At 33.6% G+C, this 17,235-nt stretch overlaps 1 protein-coding gene across 1 annotated transcript; it reads left to right on the top strand.

The window, feature by feature from the left end:
- The first annotated feature begins 249 nt into the window (after positions 1 to 249).
- LOC141679221 (receptor-like protein kinase HERK 1) lies at positions 250 to 12,298 on the top strand. Its single transcript, XM_074485727.1, has 3 exons — positions 250 to 517; positions 617 to 765; positions 11,687 to 12,298. The coding sequence occupies exons 1-3, from the start codon at positions 250 to 252 to the stop codon at positions 12,296 to 12,298; spliced, it is 1,029 nt and encodes a 342-aa protein (XP_074341828.1).
- Positions 12,299 to 17,235: the final 4,937 nt, after the last annotated feature.

Raw genomic sequence — 17,235 nt, 5'->3', positions numbered from 1 at the left:
AAGACTCCAGAGGACTTTAACTTGGATCTGATCATTGCTACTCTCTGTGTGCCTGAGACTCATTGGAAGTTCAAGAGGAGCACTACTGATTACTCCACGTTCCCTGCTTCATGCATGAACAGGTTTGCACGGGTATGGAACTCATTTATTTGTGCTAATATCATGCCATCTTCGCATGTGCATGAGATTACTGTGGAGCGTGCTCGTCTGTTGTGGAGGATTCTGCAGGGTGATTACATAGATTTGGGGATGGTGATCTATCAGGGGATCTTGAGATTTTTGAGGGGAAGTACTACAAGTGTTATTCTGTATGCGTCCGTTGTGACGAAGTTTTGCGTGGCAGTTGGTGTTCATTGGCCAGCACATGAGCAGCCGCAGCTTTCCAGTGCTCCTATTGACAGTTCTATGCTGCACAGCGTGGTTGAGTGGTATGGCGGAAAGCCCGATCCTAAGGGGCTTGGTTATTCTTATGCTCATCTTCCTGGTGGTGTGCCTATGGAGGTAGCTACAGCAGGAGGTTCTCTGCATGCCCGGTGAGCAGCTTGGAGGGCTCAGTATGAAGAGGAGGCTGGTTCATTGCAGCGGCAGCAGTAACATGATGATGCAACGGAAGCAGATAGAGGAGCTGGTTTGAGTTCGACGCAGTATAGGCGTCTTGCGAGGAGGATGAATGCGATGCACGACATTCACTGTCAGTTTGCACGCGATCTCACCCAGGCACTTGGGACTACATTTAGAGCTACGGGAGTTGACATCCAGTGGACAGTTTTTGGTGAGGATTCCGTGTATCCACCTCCGGACACACCTGACACTCCACCCGTTGAGGGTGATGATTCTGATTTTGAGTAGGTATTCCTGATTCCTTACTATTACCTTAACTGAGGACAGTGAATATTTTAAGTTTGGGGTAGTAGTTGAAGGAATATGTTCGTGTGAGTCTCATATAGTTTGCATGTTCATGATAGTTTAATTTCATATAGTTACATATAGTTTTCCATATAGTTTTTTTGGTAGTTTTATGATAAATTGTTCATGTATTTTCATGCATTTACATTATATTATGATTCCCTTAGATAATTTTTCTGATTAATTGGTGATATTGATGCTACTGTAGTAATGTCGTATTTAGCGATTTTGAGTCTTATTTGATTGATTTGCATGCTAGAGACACTTGTATTTCACTAAGTCTTATAGGTTTCTAGAGTACTAGATCATAATCATGATTTGTTGATTTGTCAAGGATTAATCGCTTGTTTATATTTAGAATTTAGGATATTCTCTTAATAATAAAAGACACGGATATTTAAAAATTGGAGGAAATTGGATTTCATTGCTAGTTGTGTGGCTAGGTGTCAAATGGCTAGTAGCCAGCTCATATTTTTATGAGTTGTCTAGGGTTGAATAAGATGGAGCGAAACACACTCATTCAGAAATTGTTGAAAAAAGAAAAAGAAACAAAAAAAGTGTGTTATGTATAATTGATCACGAGTGGGCTCTTTAGTACTCGAGTTATTAAGTTCTTAGTGGACTTTGTGTCTAGTGACCTAAGGCTTATAGTCTGGGATCCACTAACCTAACGCTCGCACATGAGTGCTATTGTATAAGTCTTTTATGGACCTCACTCGTTGCACAATCAAATAAGTATATGTTTTTTGTTTTGTTTGAATAAAAGCATGAATCCACGATTAAATCCGATATAAGAATTGAAGTGTTATAAGTTATTTTGAGTGTAGCTTTTATTCTGTTTATAAACTTGTGATTGTTTTGATAAGTAGTGAGTTATTGTTGTCGATCTAGTGGCAATAGTATACATGTAAGCAGTTGCACACACGCACATCTCTGGTGTGTAGATTGATTTATGAGATTTGATGGATCTTTATATGAATAATTGCATTTGTTAAGGTGTTGCAAGTTTATTGGTTTAGTTATTCTTTGGGGATCATTGCATTCATGCATTTTTATTTCTTGTTCTTTGAGTCTGTTTATGCTTGAGGACAAACATCGATTCAAGTTTGGGGGTGTGTTAAGTGGCATTTATGACACTTATTTATGCTCTAATAAGCTTTAATTTGGTGTATTTGTACTCAAGTTATTTGTGTTTTAACGTATTTTCTAGTGTTTTTGCATTTCAGGCTTTACTTCTTGAATCAGGTGAATTAGCATTATTTTGATGCTAATATGGTGTTTAGGATGTGTTGGAATAAAAGCTTAAAAGATTGGCTCGAAGCTGCAAGGACTAAAGAAAAGTAAAATAAAGTTTTTTAGCAGAAGGTCGGTGCGCCCGCGCCGATGTTGTGCGCGGCCGCGCCAGGGAGCAGAATGTCAGCGCGCCCGCGCTGGGTCGGGAATTAAAAATCCTGATTCTTTTATAATTTAATTTCTGGAATCCTGGGAATGCATGGACTGCTATATATATATATATAACTTTAGGTCGTTTTTATAATGTAATCAAGACATCGAGGAAGGAGAAGACGGCAAGAGACCTTTTGGCACAATTCAACAAAGGCGAAGACGATCTAGTTTATTCTCGTGAATCTTTGTTTTGAGTTATAATTTGGATGCTTGTTTCTTGTTTTGTTGAACCTATATTCTTGTGTGTACTTTGGTTTATTTATTCGTACAAAGACTACGTTTGCTATATCATGTTTTCATTGGAACCCACATTGGCGATGAGTTCGATTATGGGCTAATCGTTATCGTGGGGTTCTAGCGGATTTATTTATGGATTTCTTTAGTTGATTTATTTAATGCCTTAGTGTGTGGTGATTGTACGATAACCTAGTATTGGTTGTGCCTATTCGTCTTATGAGCGTCGCGAACTTATAAGATAACGTGTTAATTCTTAATGAAGCAAAAGTGAATTTAAGGATTTAGAACTTGCCATGCTAGCATAGGTTCATGTATTGTTATGCATGGTTTGTAGGTAATTTTACCCATCTTACTTGCCCTATTCAATCAAGATAGATAACTTATTCTTAAACCGTTATGTTGTCAAATTCTATAGACATATAGGGTCTCAATATAATTGGTGCCTACTTAGCTTCTATCTCTTTTGTGGATGTCTGGTAGAATGGTACTCGCGCAACTAAAGTTAGCATTTATCAGTTTCGTGTTATCTGATTAGTGTCATCACCATTGCATGCTAAGGTTGAGAATAATAAAACTATTGAATGAAGTACTTAATGAAGTTAGAATCCCATGTTTGTTATATATATATATATTAATCCAGTCTATTTTATTATCGTAGTTATAATTATTAGCGTAATTCTTAGTTATAAACATCCACAATTTGTTATAGTCTTAGCATTGAATAATAACCATACATTGTTGCTTAGGTGCGTAATTTAGATATTTAACCAATACAGTCTTTGTGGGATCGAATTTGATTTATATCTTATACTACTTGCAAACTCGTATACTTGCGTGTAATACTAGCGCGTGTTTAGCGACTAATAGTTGGCTAGATATACAAGCTGTCCAAATAGAACTCACTGGGATGCTCTTGATAGAGTACTTAGATATCTAAAAGGCACAATGTACCTTATTTTACACTATAGGAGATTTCCTGGTGTGCTTTTAGGGTACAGTGATGCAAGTTGGATAGCTAAGAAGTCTGGTTCCAATGGAGTGACTGGATACGTGTTCACCTTGGCTGGTGGAGCAATATCCTGGAAGTCAAGCAGACAGACTATAGTTACTCGGTCTACTTTTGAGGCTGAGTTGTGTGCACTTGATGTCACAGGGTAGGAGGCTGAATGGTTACACGGACTTATGTCTGTGATACCTGTAGTAAGCAGACCGCTTCCTGCTATTGCTATTCACTGTGATAGTCGAACAACTATCGACAGATTAGCAGTAAAAAGCATAATGCTAAAACTAATAGACACATCCAAGTTAGACTCAAGTCTATAAGGGGTTTAGTGACTGATAGGATCATAGCTATAGAGTTCATAGGAACTCAGAATAATATAGCTGATCCTCTTACTAAAGGACTGGAACCTGCAGTGGTCCTGAAGTCAAGGTTGGGGATGAGACTGTCAACCCATCATAATTCATTAACAGTGGGAACCCAATACACATGAGAAAAGATCCCTCGAAGTGTATTCAATGTGGTAATAACAAGCTATAAGGATGAATTGGTAGTACCTTTGCTATATAGATGATACTATAGTATCTGAGTCTATCCCCTGTAAACCTAGAAGGTACTGGCACTGCTAGAAAAACAAGGGTGTTAAAACTCTGAATGGGGTCAAGTCATTTGACGAGATAGAGGCAGTATATCTCTGGAGATGCCCAGCTAAACGAATGTAATTGTGTGGTCGCAATTAGAGGATAGGGTTAATCCTTGAAGCATTCGACGAACAGGATCGAGACATGACCATTAATGTCTAAAAGCCGTAGATTGGCACCATAGCCTTTGACTTGTCGTCGTCTATGGAATATGGTTATACTAAACGGATTAAGATTCAAGGTGAAACATTTCATCTGAATCCGATAGCCATTGAAGTAGAGTATTTAGGAGGGTTCAAACCTGGAAGGGTACCGACTCTGAAAAACAAGTCATGATGGAAAATTAATCGTATTTCTGTATGGATTTGTGGGGGATTGTTAAAAAATTAGGATTTTAGAGCTTAATTTTAATTATGTTATTGATGTTAATCCTAAAATATAATGATTGGAAATTGTTCAATGATATTTGAACTTAAATTTTCATGTATGGTTTTAAGAATTTTCTTAATGAAATCCATATGAAATGAAAGTTGAAAGTAGCTAGAAAAAGCTTGGAATTTTGAGAATGTTTTTGTCGCACATTGAAATAAATAAAGGGAGTTGTGTGCTTCATATGGTATCACACACATGAGTAGTATACAACTACTAAGGTGATGGGTTCCGAGGCATAAAACGCAGCGGATAAACGTAAATAAAACAAAAAAAAATTCGAAACCGAAAAACAGGATCCATGTATAATTGTGGGAAGATTATGGAGATAACGAATCATACCTTTCAAGAGCTTGACTTTCACGAACTCAACGGAGATCCTAGCTATCACGCTTTGTGTCTACCTCTGAGAGAAACACCTCTATGGTATCCACACAAGCACTTCCAAGAACGTCTCACGAACTTGACTACGGAATGGATGTACTAGCCTCCTTCTTGACGATCCGAATTGCCTCTGCCTCTCTTTGCTGCCAGGGTTTTCTCCAAAAAACGTACTAGCCTCTTTAAATATATCATTATCTATTTATAATGGTTGATTAAAAGTCCCATAACAGCAAAGCCCAACCCTAGTAGGTATAGGATTAAATAATAAAAATGAATTTCTATTATTTAATTAATAACTAAGTCATACTTAATTATTATGGGCAAAAACATTCCCTTTAATTCGAATTTATATTATCTCAATTAAGTCTTACTTAATTATAATAAAATTCAAATAATCATCAATTAATTTAAATCTATAATTTAAATTAACTATTCCATTAAGTGCTCTATTTGTGCGACCCTATAGGCTATTATTTAATTGGCAATAATTTTATTCTCTAATAAAATTATAAATAATTAGCGGTATCTAGTAATACATCATTGTTACCCAATTAAACAATAAATAAATCGTGATTAGATAAAACCTTTCATGATTAATATTTTTCGTGTAATATAATCCCTTTAACCATACATATTATAGATTAAACTCGAGGCATGTATTTAGTTATCCTCTTCAACATTTAATCCGGGTTTACTTGATCCATGAGTAGACTATCAAGACAAATCATTATTTGAGCATGACCATGCTTTTTATAATCTCACTCAATCAAGAGGCCAATAATATCTCTCCTAATTATAGGAGGGTTAAATTCTTTATCTATCATTCATATTTCTCATACGACTCATGATATACCCGATGTCCACTTTTATCATCACTCGATCAAAAGTAACTTTTAATGTAGTCAAAGTATATTAATCCTCGTATAGAAATATAATGATTTCAAGTCAAAGGTTCGTTACACCATTATCACTGTGAGTCTTTCTTATGACTTTATTAAACATGAAGAATCTCACTGTGGGTCTGTCCAGTACCATGTACTCTCACATGTACCTATGTATTGACTTTAGTATCCCCATACTTATAACCAATGAGATGTGGTTATCTAGTCAAACAACATACTAGTCTATCTATGTATTATTATTGTCCTATATAATAATACTTGACTAGGGACCTTTAAGAATATGATATATTATATAATCTCAAGTTCAAGTCATGTACTTAAACTATACAATGTGTATCATGATTCTAAGGACATTTATTATGCTAACAAAATATCGTAGTAATTAAAGTCATAATAAATACATTTATTGAATGATCAACTGACATAAAGATTTAAAAGAATAATGTATTGCCTCTAGGGCACCTACACTAACATAAGGTGTGTGATGGTCCATTGTGTTGTTGTGTGCTTCACGCGCACACACACATATATACGCGCGCGCCGCCGTCGCCCCGCCATGCACCTGACCGGGTCGGGTCCGGTCGAAGGGCGATTTGGGCGAATGTCTCGGCGTCTCGCGTAGCGAGGCGACCTGGGCGAGGATTTTATTTATTTGAGAATTAATTTTAATTTTTATCAGTAGACTGGATTATTATTACAATTGTTGGGCTGGGTTCGATACTGAATTGGGCCAAGTCACTTTGTTAGTGGGCTTGGTCTAATTCATTGAACCTAGACATGAATATAATCTGATCTGTAACAGATATATTCAATTAAAATTTAAATCTGATAATAATGTGGGTGTTAAATGAAAAGCTGATAAAAATATTTTTAAATTCAAAATCTGATCAGTTTTGATTTTATTTATTAATGGAGCAGTTTAATTCATACATTAATTATGTGGGCAGTTTCACTTTTCCTCTCCGATAAATAGAGGCTAAAGTGAATATATTTTACACACCACACTACATTCTCTTCTCTTCACCCTCTCTGCATTTCTCTCTCAAAAACACAAGTTTGAAGTGCTGTTAGTTAGTTTTCCGGCGACTGAGGTGCTAGTCGAGGTGGAGGTTTTGTTGCTGCTGTTAACATAAACTCCGAGCTGTTTTATCCTGGTGGAGATATTGCACGCATCCCAACGCAGCAGGTAGGGGGCAATATTCTCTTCAAGAGCAGCCAGGGCTTCGAGCAAGGCCTGGTGACTCAGCTATGATCTTCTTTTCTTGGCGTTCTGTATCTATGCACAACCATTATTTTCAGTCACTGTTGAAAGCTATGGTTTCGGGTACATCTTCGTTTTTCTCTTCGTTATTTCAGTTACTAATTTTGTTTACATGCATGTTTTTTTTTGTTAACTGTGGTTTTGGCCTGGACTTTCTAAATTTTTTATATACTTGCCTCTATGTTGCTATATTTTTTAGTGAAATTTACAACACATAGCACACTAACTTTCTGCTTGTAGCCTCTGTTTTATAATTGTATTGTCTAAGAGCAAGTCCAATACTAAATACAAAATAGCTATATCTATTGCTATAATACGGAACCAAAAAGTATTTTTTGGTGCTAAAATAGAAGTTGCACTTCAAAACTAGTTTCATAACTAGTTTCAAATTTTCATAAATCTTTTAACTTCTACCTAATTTAATATTGTTTTGATATTTTGTGATGTATAAGACAATAATTATTTAACTTTTTCCCTCCATTTGTAGTAATAGATGATGTGGCATGAATGCATATATGCATCCTTGGTTTTAAATATAGATCCAAGGATGCATATATTCATATTTGCATCCAAGTATGGCACCCCTTTGGACTTGAGTATTTTTGCATTTGGTGCTATAATATAGCAATGGAACCAAAGATAGCATTGTATTGGACTTGCTCTAACAAGGCCATAGCCTGAGAGTAAGGAAGAGACAATAATTATTCAATGATATGCAACTTAATATACTTTTGGCTCTCACAAGAAAAGTGAATGCACATCTATAAAATGCGTGTTAGTGGGCATTTCGGGAGACACTCCTGCCAAACGGTATTTTGGGCACTAAGCCTCCAAATGGTGGGTATTTTGGTTTTTCACCATTTAAAATTTGGGGTATTCAATTAGATTTTATAAAATTTATCAAAATCCGGTGGTATTGAACCTGAATTTTAAAAAACCTATTATAAACCCATTAAAATCTGGTTGATATTCAAAAGTACATTGACTTTTTTTTATATTTTATAAAATTATAGATTTTGATGATTTTGCTAGTCTATTTTATATTTTCAGAAATCTTAGCAAAATCCAAGAGATTTTGATGGATTTGAGAAATCACTACTCAAATCAGCAGGACTCCACGAGATTTATTTAACAACTCCGTTAAAATTCACATACAATAAAAATCAGCCAAAATCAGCAACAATCATTCAAATCAATGGATTATTATATATTCTCTAAAATCTGAATTGAATACATCGCCTTAGTGTTTATCATAAATACCCAGCTGAAATAAAATTAGGAATAATTACAATACGATTTCAGTAGTTTAGTTATATTTCATTAAAAATAAAATAATATAGTGTTGTATAAGAAATAGGATGATTGGAGTGAAACCAAAATATGGGTTGAAAAAAATAGATGATATAAAATTTGGGACCATTTAAAAAAGGAGTTTCGCTTATAGTTACGATATTTGTGTTATGATTATAATAAAAAGATTATAATATTTATACGATTTCAAAAAATTTACTATTTTATTAAAATATACTATTGAGTCATATGAAAAATAAGATTAGTGAGTTGAAATCAATTTAAGAATTGCAATTAAAAAACGGCCTGTAAAATAATATATAATATTATAAGTCATATTTAAGTAAAAAAAGAATAAAAATTATACATTTAGAGTTATAATAAAATTCAAAAATTGATGAAACCAAAAAGAACTGAAATTAAAGTACCACTTAAAAGAGTATTTCACTTATTAATAAAGGTTATTAATTATAATAAATAAAAAGATTATATAATTATATACGATTTCAAAAATTTTATATTTCACTAAAATGTTCTATTGAGTCATATGAAAAATAAGATTACTGAGTTTAAATCAATATAAGAATTGCAATAAAAAATACGTAAAAAATACATATAATAATATAAATCATATAGAAATTAAAGAAGAATACGGGGGTGATACTTAAAAATTAAGAAGTATAATAAAAATAGAATTCTACTGATTATACTAAATCAAAACAGCTAAAAACAATATATATTCAAATATGAGTCTCTTACGGCATCTATATTTATATATGAAATTAGGATGGTGCGGATGTTTAAAATCAAAAAGTATAATTATAATAGAATTTTAAGAATTATATTAAAAAAAAGTATATGATTCAAAAATGTTAAAAAGATATAAAAGTACTTTTGTTATAATAAGTATAATATATTGAATTAGAAATAGAGAAGAGAATTAAAAATACGAAGGTTAAAGGCAAAAAGGTTAAACAAAAATAAAACCAAACTTAATAGAATAAAAAGATATATAAAAGTATAAGATAACAAAAATAAAATCATTTGTAATAGAATCATAAAACATGTAAAATTATGAGATATACATACATGAAGTTTTAGTAGAATTAAAAGACAAACAAAAATAAAATTATAAGATATACATACATCAATAAATAAGTGAAAGTAAAAGTTGGTGACACCAAAAATTGGTGAAACCAAAATTAATATATGTGTACCACTTAAAAAGGGTTTCAAAAGTAATTTTAGTTTGAATGTTTCACCTTTTTAAAAAAACTAGTTGATAACCGTGCGAAGGACATGCCTAGATCAAAATAATAATGATTATAGAAATTAATTTTAAATTATAATTAAAATATATAATAAATAAAATTCTACTATTATTATAATTTTTCTTTTAAAATTATATGTAGTTTTCATTAACTCAAATTTTATTAGAATAACAAACTCATCCTTATTATGTCTTTATTGTCCGAAAATATATAATTAACATTTTATATCGAAACTTTAGCCAAGTAATAAGTAACACGATTGGCGGATAATTTAACAAAACATTAAGTTGACTAACATTACTAAGTAATTGCATATTATATTTCTTATTGTTAGCTAGATTTTTGTTTTTATATAGTTTGTGTTCACATATTTTTTTTCTAATAAAATATTTTTTATATATGTATAAACTTTCATTTGGTGCTAAAATTAAATTTTATATGTATGAATCTAGAAATTACAATATATATACGATTTCATTTATATAAAAATAATATAAATATGTGGTATATAAGAATCAAAATACGGGTAATATTAAATACAGAATTATAAGTCTTATAGAAATAAAAAAAGAGAATAATAATGATATATTTAGAGCTATATAGTAAGATTTAAAAAAGGGTGAAACCGAAAAAGAGGTGAAACCAAGGTAGCCCTTAAAAGATGGATTGTCTTATTAATAACAATGTCTAAAGGATTCTATTTTATTATTTTAATAAAAAGTAAAAAAGAATTTTACGAAAAATAAAAATATCGTAATTATAATATGATTTCAACCATCTATATATATGAAACGAAAATCTAGGGGTAAAACCAAAATACGGTGTAACCGTACAAAGATGAAAGTAAGTACCCATCAAAAAATAATTTAGAGTTATACGGAAATAAAATTATAATCATAATACGGTTTAAACAATTTTATTATTTTTTAGGGGTGAAACCAAAATACAGTGTTTATAATATCCATATTATTTTATTAAAAAGGAATTTCATCAACAAATTAAAATATTCTAATTGAAATATTCCAATTTAAACACATGACATATTTACTTGGTCGTGGTTTATATTTTTCAGAACCTATTTAGTTGGGCCAATATATGAACCTATTTAAACTTAATTGCACAAAGATGGCCTCAGTTATAATTTTTTTGCACAAAACTGGCTGAGATTTAATAATAGGCACCCGCATGACTCTTATTTATTTTTTAAGCATGCGATTGTATTCCGTCAACTGCATTTAACGGACGTTATATATTCTAATTTTTTAAATTGAGCAGAGAGCTAAATTAATAAAATCATATTATTTACACAGAACCCCTGTATATATATGTAGATAACAAACCATAGATGCCATAGGAAAAAATGGCATAACCAGGGCTGTCTGCACGGTCCCATTTCAGAAATAATGTGTTGTAGCAGGTAATTGTGCTTGTTTCATAAGGAATTGTTGGCCTAAAGCAGGAGCTGCTTTTCCCCAGAAAGGAACGAGTTTTTCGCCAAATGACATGTTATAAGCCCATGTTACCCAACATAAAATCACTGCTGCAAATGCATAAAGGGCCATGAAAGCAGAGTTTACTGCCCATTTTTTCTTGAAAATGCTTCCATACAGGATAAAAGACCCAGGACACTTTGCAGGCAACTACTGTGGTAGCTATCATTTGCCATGCGTTATCTCCTTTATTTAACCAGTCTGGGCCGAGGTGGTCAGGTTTTGGTAGGCTATAGGAACTGTTGCAGCAGCAGCCGTGACCATATCTAAGTCTTAAGTTTTGGTAGCTAAGTGCTTACCGTTATGTGTGTACATAACATACATTCAAATTTATACACCACCGCCCATTGTTTTTGTTACTATTAAGATTCATTGCATTATTCTTATTCATGGATCTTTCCAAACCCCTGTGAAGCATTTGGGATCCAGGTCCAAGCAAGGTATCAAGAAATTTTTAATACGGAGATTGAGATGCTTTCCAAGTTTCAACACATCCATTTAGTCTCCCTTGTTGGTTACTGTGACGATTGTGAGGAGATGATCCTACTTTATGATTATATGTTTTGTGGAACACTTGTTGATCATCTGCATAAAAGGGTCAGAAATGGTAATAATTATTTGCCTTCTCTGACATGGGTGCAGCGACTCAAGTTTTGTGTTGGGGAAGCTCATGGATTAGACTATCTTCATACTGATACAAGTGTTGAGAGTGGAGTCATACATAGAGATGTGAAGAGCACAAACATTGTACTTGACGAGAACTTTGCAACTAAAATTTCAGACTTTGGATTATCCAAAACAGGCCCAACAAATCAGATACGTACATACGTAAGAACCCGTGTCAAATGCACATTCGGTTATCTAGATGCATTTTATGTCTCAACTCACAAATTGACCAGGAAATCTGATGTCTATGCCTGTGGCGTGGTGTTGTTTGAGGTCCTGTGCGGAAGACCAGCAGTTGATAAGAGTCTGGATGAAGAGCAAATGAATTTAGCTGAATGGGCACAACACTGCTTCAAAGAGAGACTCTTGGACTAGATAACTGATCCCAATATCAAGCGAGAAACTTTCCTTGATTCCTTAAGCGCTTATATAGAGGTTGCAATAAAGTGTTTACATCAAAAACCCAATATAACAGCCCGACGTAAGCAAATTAGGAATAGTGCTACCATCGGGGCGAAATCCATAGTAAAACATCATCTGATACAACCCAACCGCCTTAACCAATTGCCCGCCATAAGCCCACCCCACAATCAAAGAATTCCACGGCATAATACTCAAACAACCAAACCCAATCCCATAAAAACTCCTTCTCCGTAGACCCCAAATCCCCATACTTAGCATACGACGCAATCAAAGTATTCCCAACCGAAACATCACCCTTAACCCCAACCAAGAAAGAAGACCAACGACTCAAATTATCTGGTTATAGAGATACACTGTATATGAGAATAATAGCAGTTAAAAATAGGCATTTCCTAATTTAACCTTCCGATTTAACGTCTGTTAGATGAAAATGATGGAATGCAATCGCGTGTTAAAAAAATTAAAGAAGAGTCATATGAGTGCCTATTATTAAAACTCAGCCAGTTTTGTGCAAAAAAATTATAACTGAGGCCATCTTCGTGAAATTAAGTCCTTATTTTAAAACATAATTAATAATAGAATTTAGACCTATAAAAATAATAAAAAGCATGGCTTATAAAATTCAAAAAACGGGTAAAAATAATATATATATATATATATAGAATTATAAATTATATACGAATTAAAAATGATAAAAATAAGGCGATGGAACAAAAAAATAAGTGGAGGTTCCGGGTTCACGACAACTTGATGGTGTGGTAGCACGATTAGTCTTAGTTGATCTATACACCTGTTAAACAAATACATTTGTGCAGTAGTTATGTAAAACTTCAAGGAGGTTCTTGTGAAGCGGGCATAAATTGTAGTGGGTTTTGAGTTGGGTGTGATAGAATTTAATAATTTTATAAATATATAATTCTCTAAAATAAAGACAAGGAGCATAATTATCATATCTAATTATCGAGATTAATTATCAAGATTAAACTGAAAGGCGGAAGCGTACCTGAATCCATAAGACAATAATTGTTATGGAATCTGAATCTGTATTATGTTCTTGATTATGGTCTTCCTCAACCAAGTACTCCTTAGGGTTTCACAATAGCTCTCTCTGATGGGTAGAAGATAAGTCGTGTAACGTACTTGATATATTGGGACTATAACCCTTTTTATATACCACCTAATTAAATCTCCCATTATAATTTAATTGGGCCTGTTATTAGGTATCCACTTATTAGGTCCATACAATAAATTAAAATCTAATTGGATTTCTTTTTTGATCACTTGATTTAACCCAATATAATAAATAGCAAATATATTTAATATATTTATATGTAGCCCATATAATAATAATTATTATTAAAATAATAATAACAATCTCCCACTTGGGCTTCATATGAATCCAGAATCAATTATACAAAACTTTATTGCACAACTTTATGTTATTTATCATCCTTAAATTTTACCAAAATAATTCGGTCTGTCTACTATATATGCATGAGATTCTAGCGGCATTCATCATAAACTTTACGTGACTAAACCTTCCATGGTCACCACACAAATATATTCAACGACATGAATCAATGCATGGATAAGTGGCATGGAAATTACATATAATGTGATTTATATAACGACTATTTCTAACTAGTCCTTAGTCAATCTCTAACGAGATTGATTCCAATTTTCTCAACTCAATGTTAAACCACAATAAGAAAATTGAACAAAAATAGAGTGACATTTAATAAAATTCCATCAACTGTATTCTGCAGAACATAAACAACTCAATGTTTATTACATATAACACCAAAATACAAACTCCCACTAAACCAAACTATTACATAATGTAACACCCATATGAGCAGTATGCTCGTGAAAAATATTAGGTGATAACGCCTTAGTGAGCGGATCCGCAATCATGGAGTTAGTGCTAATGTGTTCAATTGAAATCTGTCCACTCTGAATCTTTTCTTTAACTACTAGGACCTTAATTTCTATATGTTTTGCTTCGTAGCGCTCCTTTTGTTGTTTGAATACTCCACTGCTGATTTATTATCACAAAATATTTTATAATAGTCTTTCAACACCATCAAGGATACGCAAATCAGCGACAAAGTTTCGCAACCATAAATTTGATTGGATGCCACAAAACATGCTATATATTCTGCAACCATGGTGGATGAAGCTATGAGCGTCTGCTTGGCAAACCTCCATGAAATCGCTCCACCAGCCAGTAGATAAACATAGCCCGAAGTAGATTTTCTTTCATATTTGCATCCTCCAAAGTCAGAATCTGAATATCTTATAATTTCTAGATGATCTGATTTCCTGTATGTGAGCATATAATCTTTTATTTTCTTCAAATATCGTAAGACTCGTTTCACTGTTTTCCATTGCTCCATTCCCAGATTACTCAAATATCTTGCCAACATTCCAATAATAAATGCTATGTCAGGACGAGTACAAACTTGAGCATACATTAGGCTTCCCACTGCCAATACATATGGTATCCTTTGCATTTCCCTTATCTCAAGTTCATTCTTGGGATACTGTTTGAGACTAAATTTGTCTCCTTTAGACATGGGTATATCCATTGGTGCACAATCTTTCATGCCATACCTTTACAGGATCTTTTCGATATAGCTCTTTTGTGACAATCTAATAATACCTCGAGAGCGATCTCGATGTATCTGAATTCCTAATACAAAAGAGGCGTTACTAAGGTCCTTCATCTCAAATTGACTAATGAGAACTTTCTTGGTATCCTAGTGATACCATTCACGAGAATCCTTCCTGAGATCATAAATGGACTTCTTTAATTTGCAAACCATAGTCTTTGGATATCCAATGACAAAGTTTTCTGGTTTCACTATATAAATTATCTCGCCAATGTTTCCATTGAGAAAGACCATCTTTATGTCCATCTGATGTAGCTCTAGATCATAATGAACCACAAGTGCCATGAAAATTCTAAATAAGTCTTTCGTGAAAACCGGAGAGAAAATCTCATTCTAGTCGATATCTTTCTTTTAAGTGAATCCTTTAGCGACTAGACGAGCCTTATATCTTTCGATATTACCACTCAAATCCCTTTTGGTTTTAAATACCCATTTTCAACCAATAGGTTTTGATCCTTTAGGCAAATCGACAAGATCCCATATGTTATTGTCTTCCATATATGGCATCTCTATATTCATGGCATCAATCCACTTTTGAAAGTTAGGACTCTGCATGGCTTTTTGAAGATTTACATGATCATCTTCCCCAATGCCAATTCCATCTTCATGTTCTTGTGGAAAAACAACATAATCATCTGGAATTGTGCTCTTTCACTCTTTATTGGATCTCCTTAGTGGTACTTCTTGTGATTCATGAGGTGGTTAAGTTTGCTTAATTGGTTCCTCATGGGGAATTTCGGTGTTCTCTTGAACCGGAGGGCCTTGAATAATGATAGGTATCATAATCTCATCATTGCTCTCGGCAGAGTCATAAATATGATCATGAGTATCCTAAAAAAATCTTGCATTATTAGTCTCAAAGAAGGATCTAGTAGCGGGATCATAAAATTTAAATCCGCGAGTACATTCCGGATACCCAATAAAATAGCAACTGACCGTCCTAGAGTCCATTTTCTTTTTATTTTTCCTATATGGCCTTGCCTCAGCTGGACAACCCCAAACATGTAAATGTTTAATACTAAGTGTTTTCTTAGTCCAAAGTTTAAGGAGTTTCAGACATTACTTTAGTTGGAACCCGGTTAAGGATATAAATTACAGTCTTTAGTGCATATCACCATATCTTTAAGAGTACAGTTTCACCTCTCAATACCATTCATATGTGGTTTTCCTGGTATAGTATACTAAGGGACAATTCCACACTCCTTTAGGAAGTTAGCAAAGGGTCCTGGACGTTGCTCACCTGAGCCATCATATCTACCGTAGTATTCACCACCACGATCAGATCTGACAGCTTTAATACTACTATTTAGCTGAAGATCTACTTCAGCTTTATACTCTTTAAATACGTCTAGAGCTTGTGACTTCTCATATATCAAGTATAGGTAACCATACCTAGAGTAATCATCTATGAACGTGATAAAATACCGTTGACCGTTCCAAGAGGCCGTAGGGAATGGTCCACATAAATCGGTATGAATCAGTTCCAAGAGACTTGTAGCTCTATTGGCACCTAACTTTCTCGAGTTTATTTGTTTTCCCTTAATGAATTCAACACAAAATTGAAAGTCACTTAAATATAAGGGATAAAGAATTCTATTATTCATAAGCCTCTGAATTCTCTGTTTAGAGATATGACCTAATCGCTTATGCCACAACATAGCAGAATTCTTAGTTAACTTACATTTTTTACCTCTTGCACTTGAGTGCAAAATTTCATTATTAAAAGCAACAGTATCAAGCATATAAAGATTATCAATCAAAGAACCGGTGGCAACTACATTTGAATTTAAAGAGAAATACACTTTATTATTTCCAAAAGAACAAGTGTAGCCATATTTGTCCAAACAGGAAATAGAAATAAGATTCTATCTAAAAGACGGTGCAACAAAAGTCTCGAATTAATCCAAATAAACACCAGTTTTTATTAATAATCTAAATATTCCAGCAGCTTCAATTGAAACTTTATTGTCGTCACCCACATAGATGAGCCTTTTGGCATCAATTGGCGGTCGGCTCCACAGGCAACCCTGCATAGATACACTTACATGAGTAGTAGCACCAGAATCTACCCACCAAGTATCCTCAGGTACATAAGCCAAATTAACTTCAGGAACAAACAAAGACAGAAGTCTTACCCTTCTTCACACGCCAAACAACATATTTGGAACACTCTTTCTTCATGTGTCTAATCTTCTTACAAAAGTAGCAGGTTGTTCC

The sequence above is a fragment of the Apium graveolens genome, chromosome 8, assembly GCF_009905375.1.
Source record: "Apium graveolens cultivar Ventura chromosome 8, ASM990537v1, whole genome shotgun sequence".
In the NCBI taxonomy this organism is placed as follows: Eukaryota; Viridiplantae; Streptophyta; class Magnoliopsida; order Apiales; family Apiaceae; genus Apium; species Apium graveolens.
The sequence above is the reverse complement of the archived record's forward strand: the minus strand, read 5'-3'. Positions and strand labels throughout refer to the sequence as shown.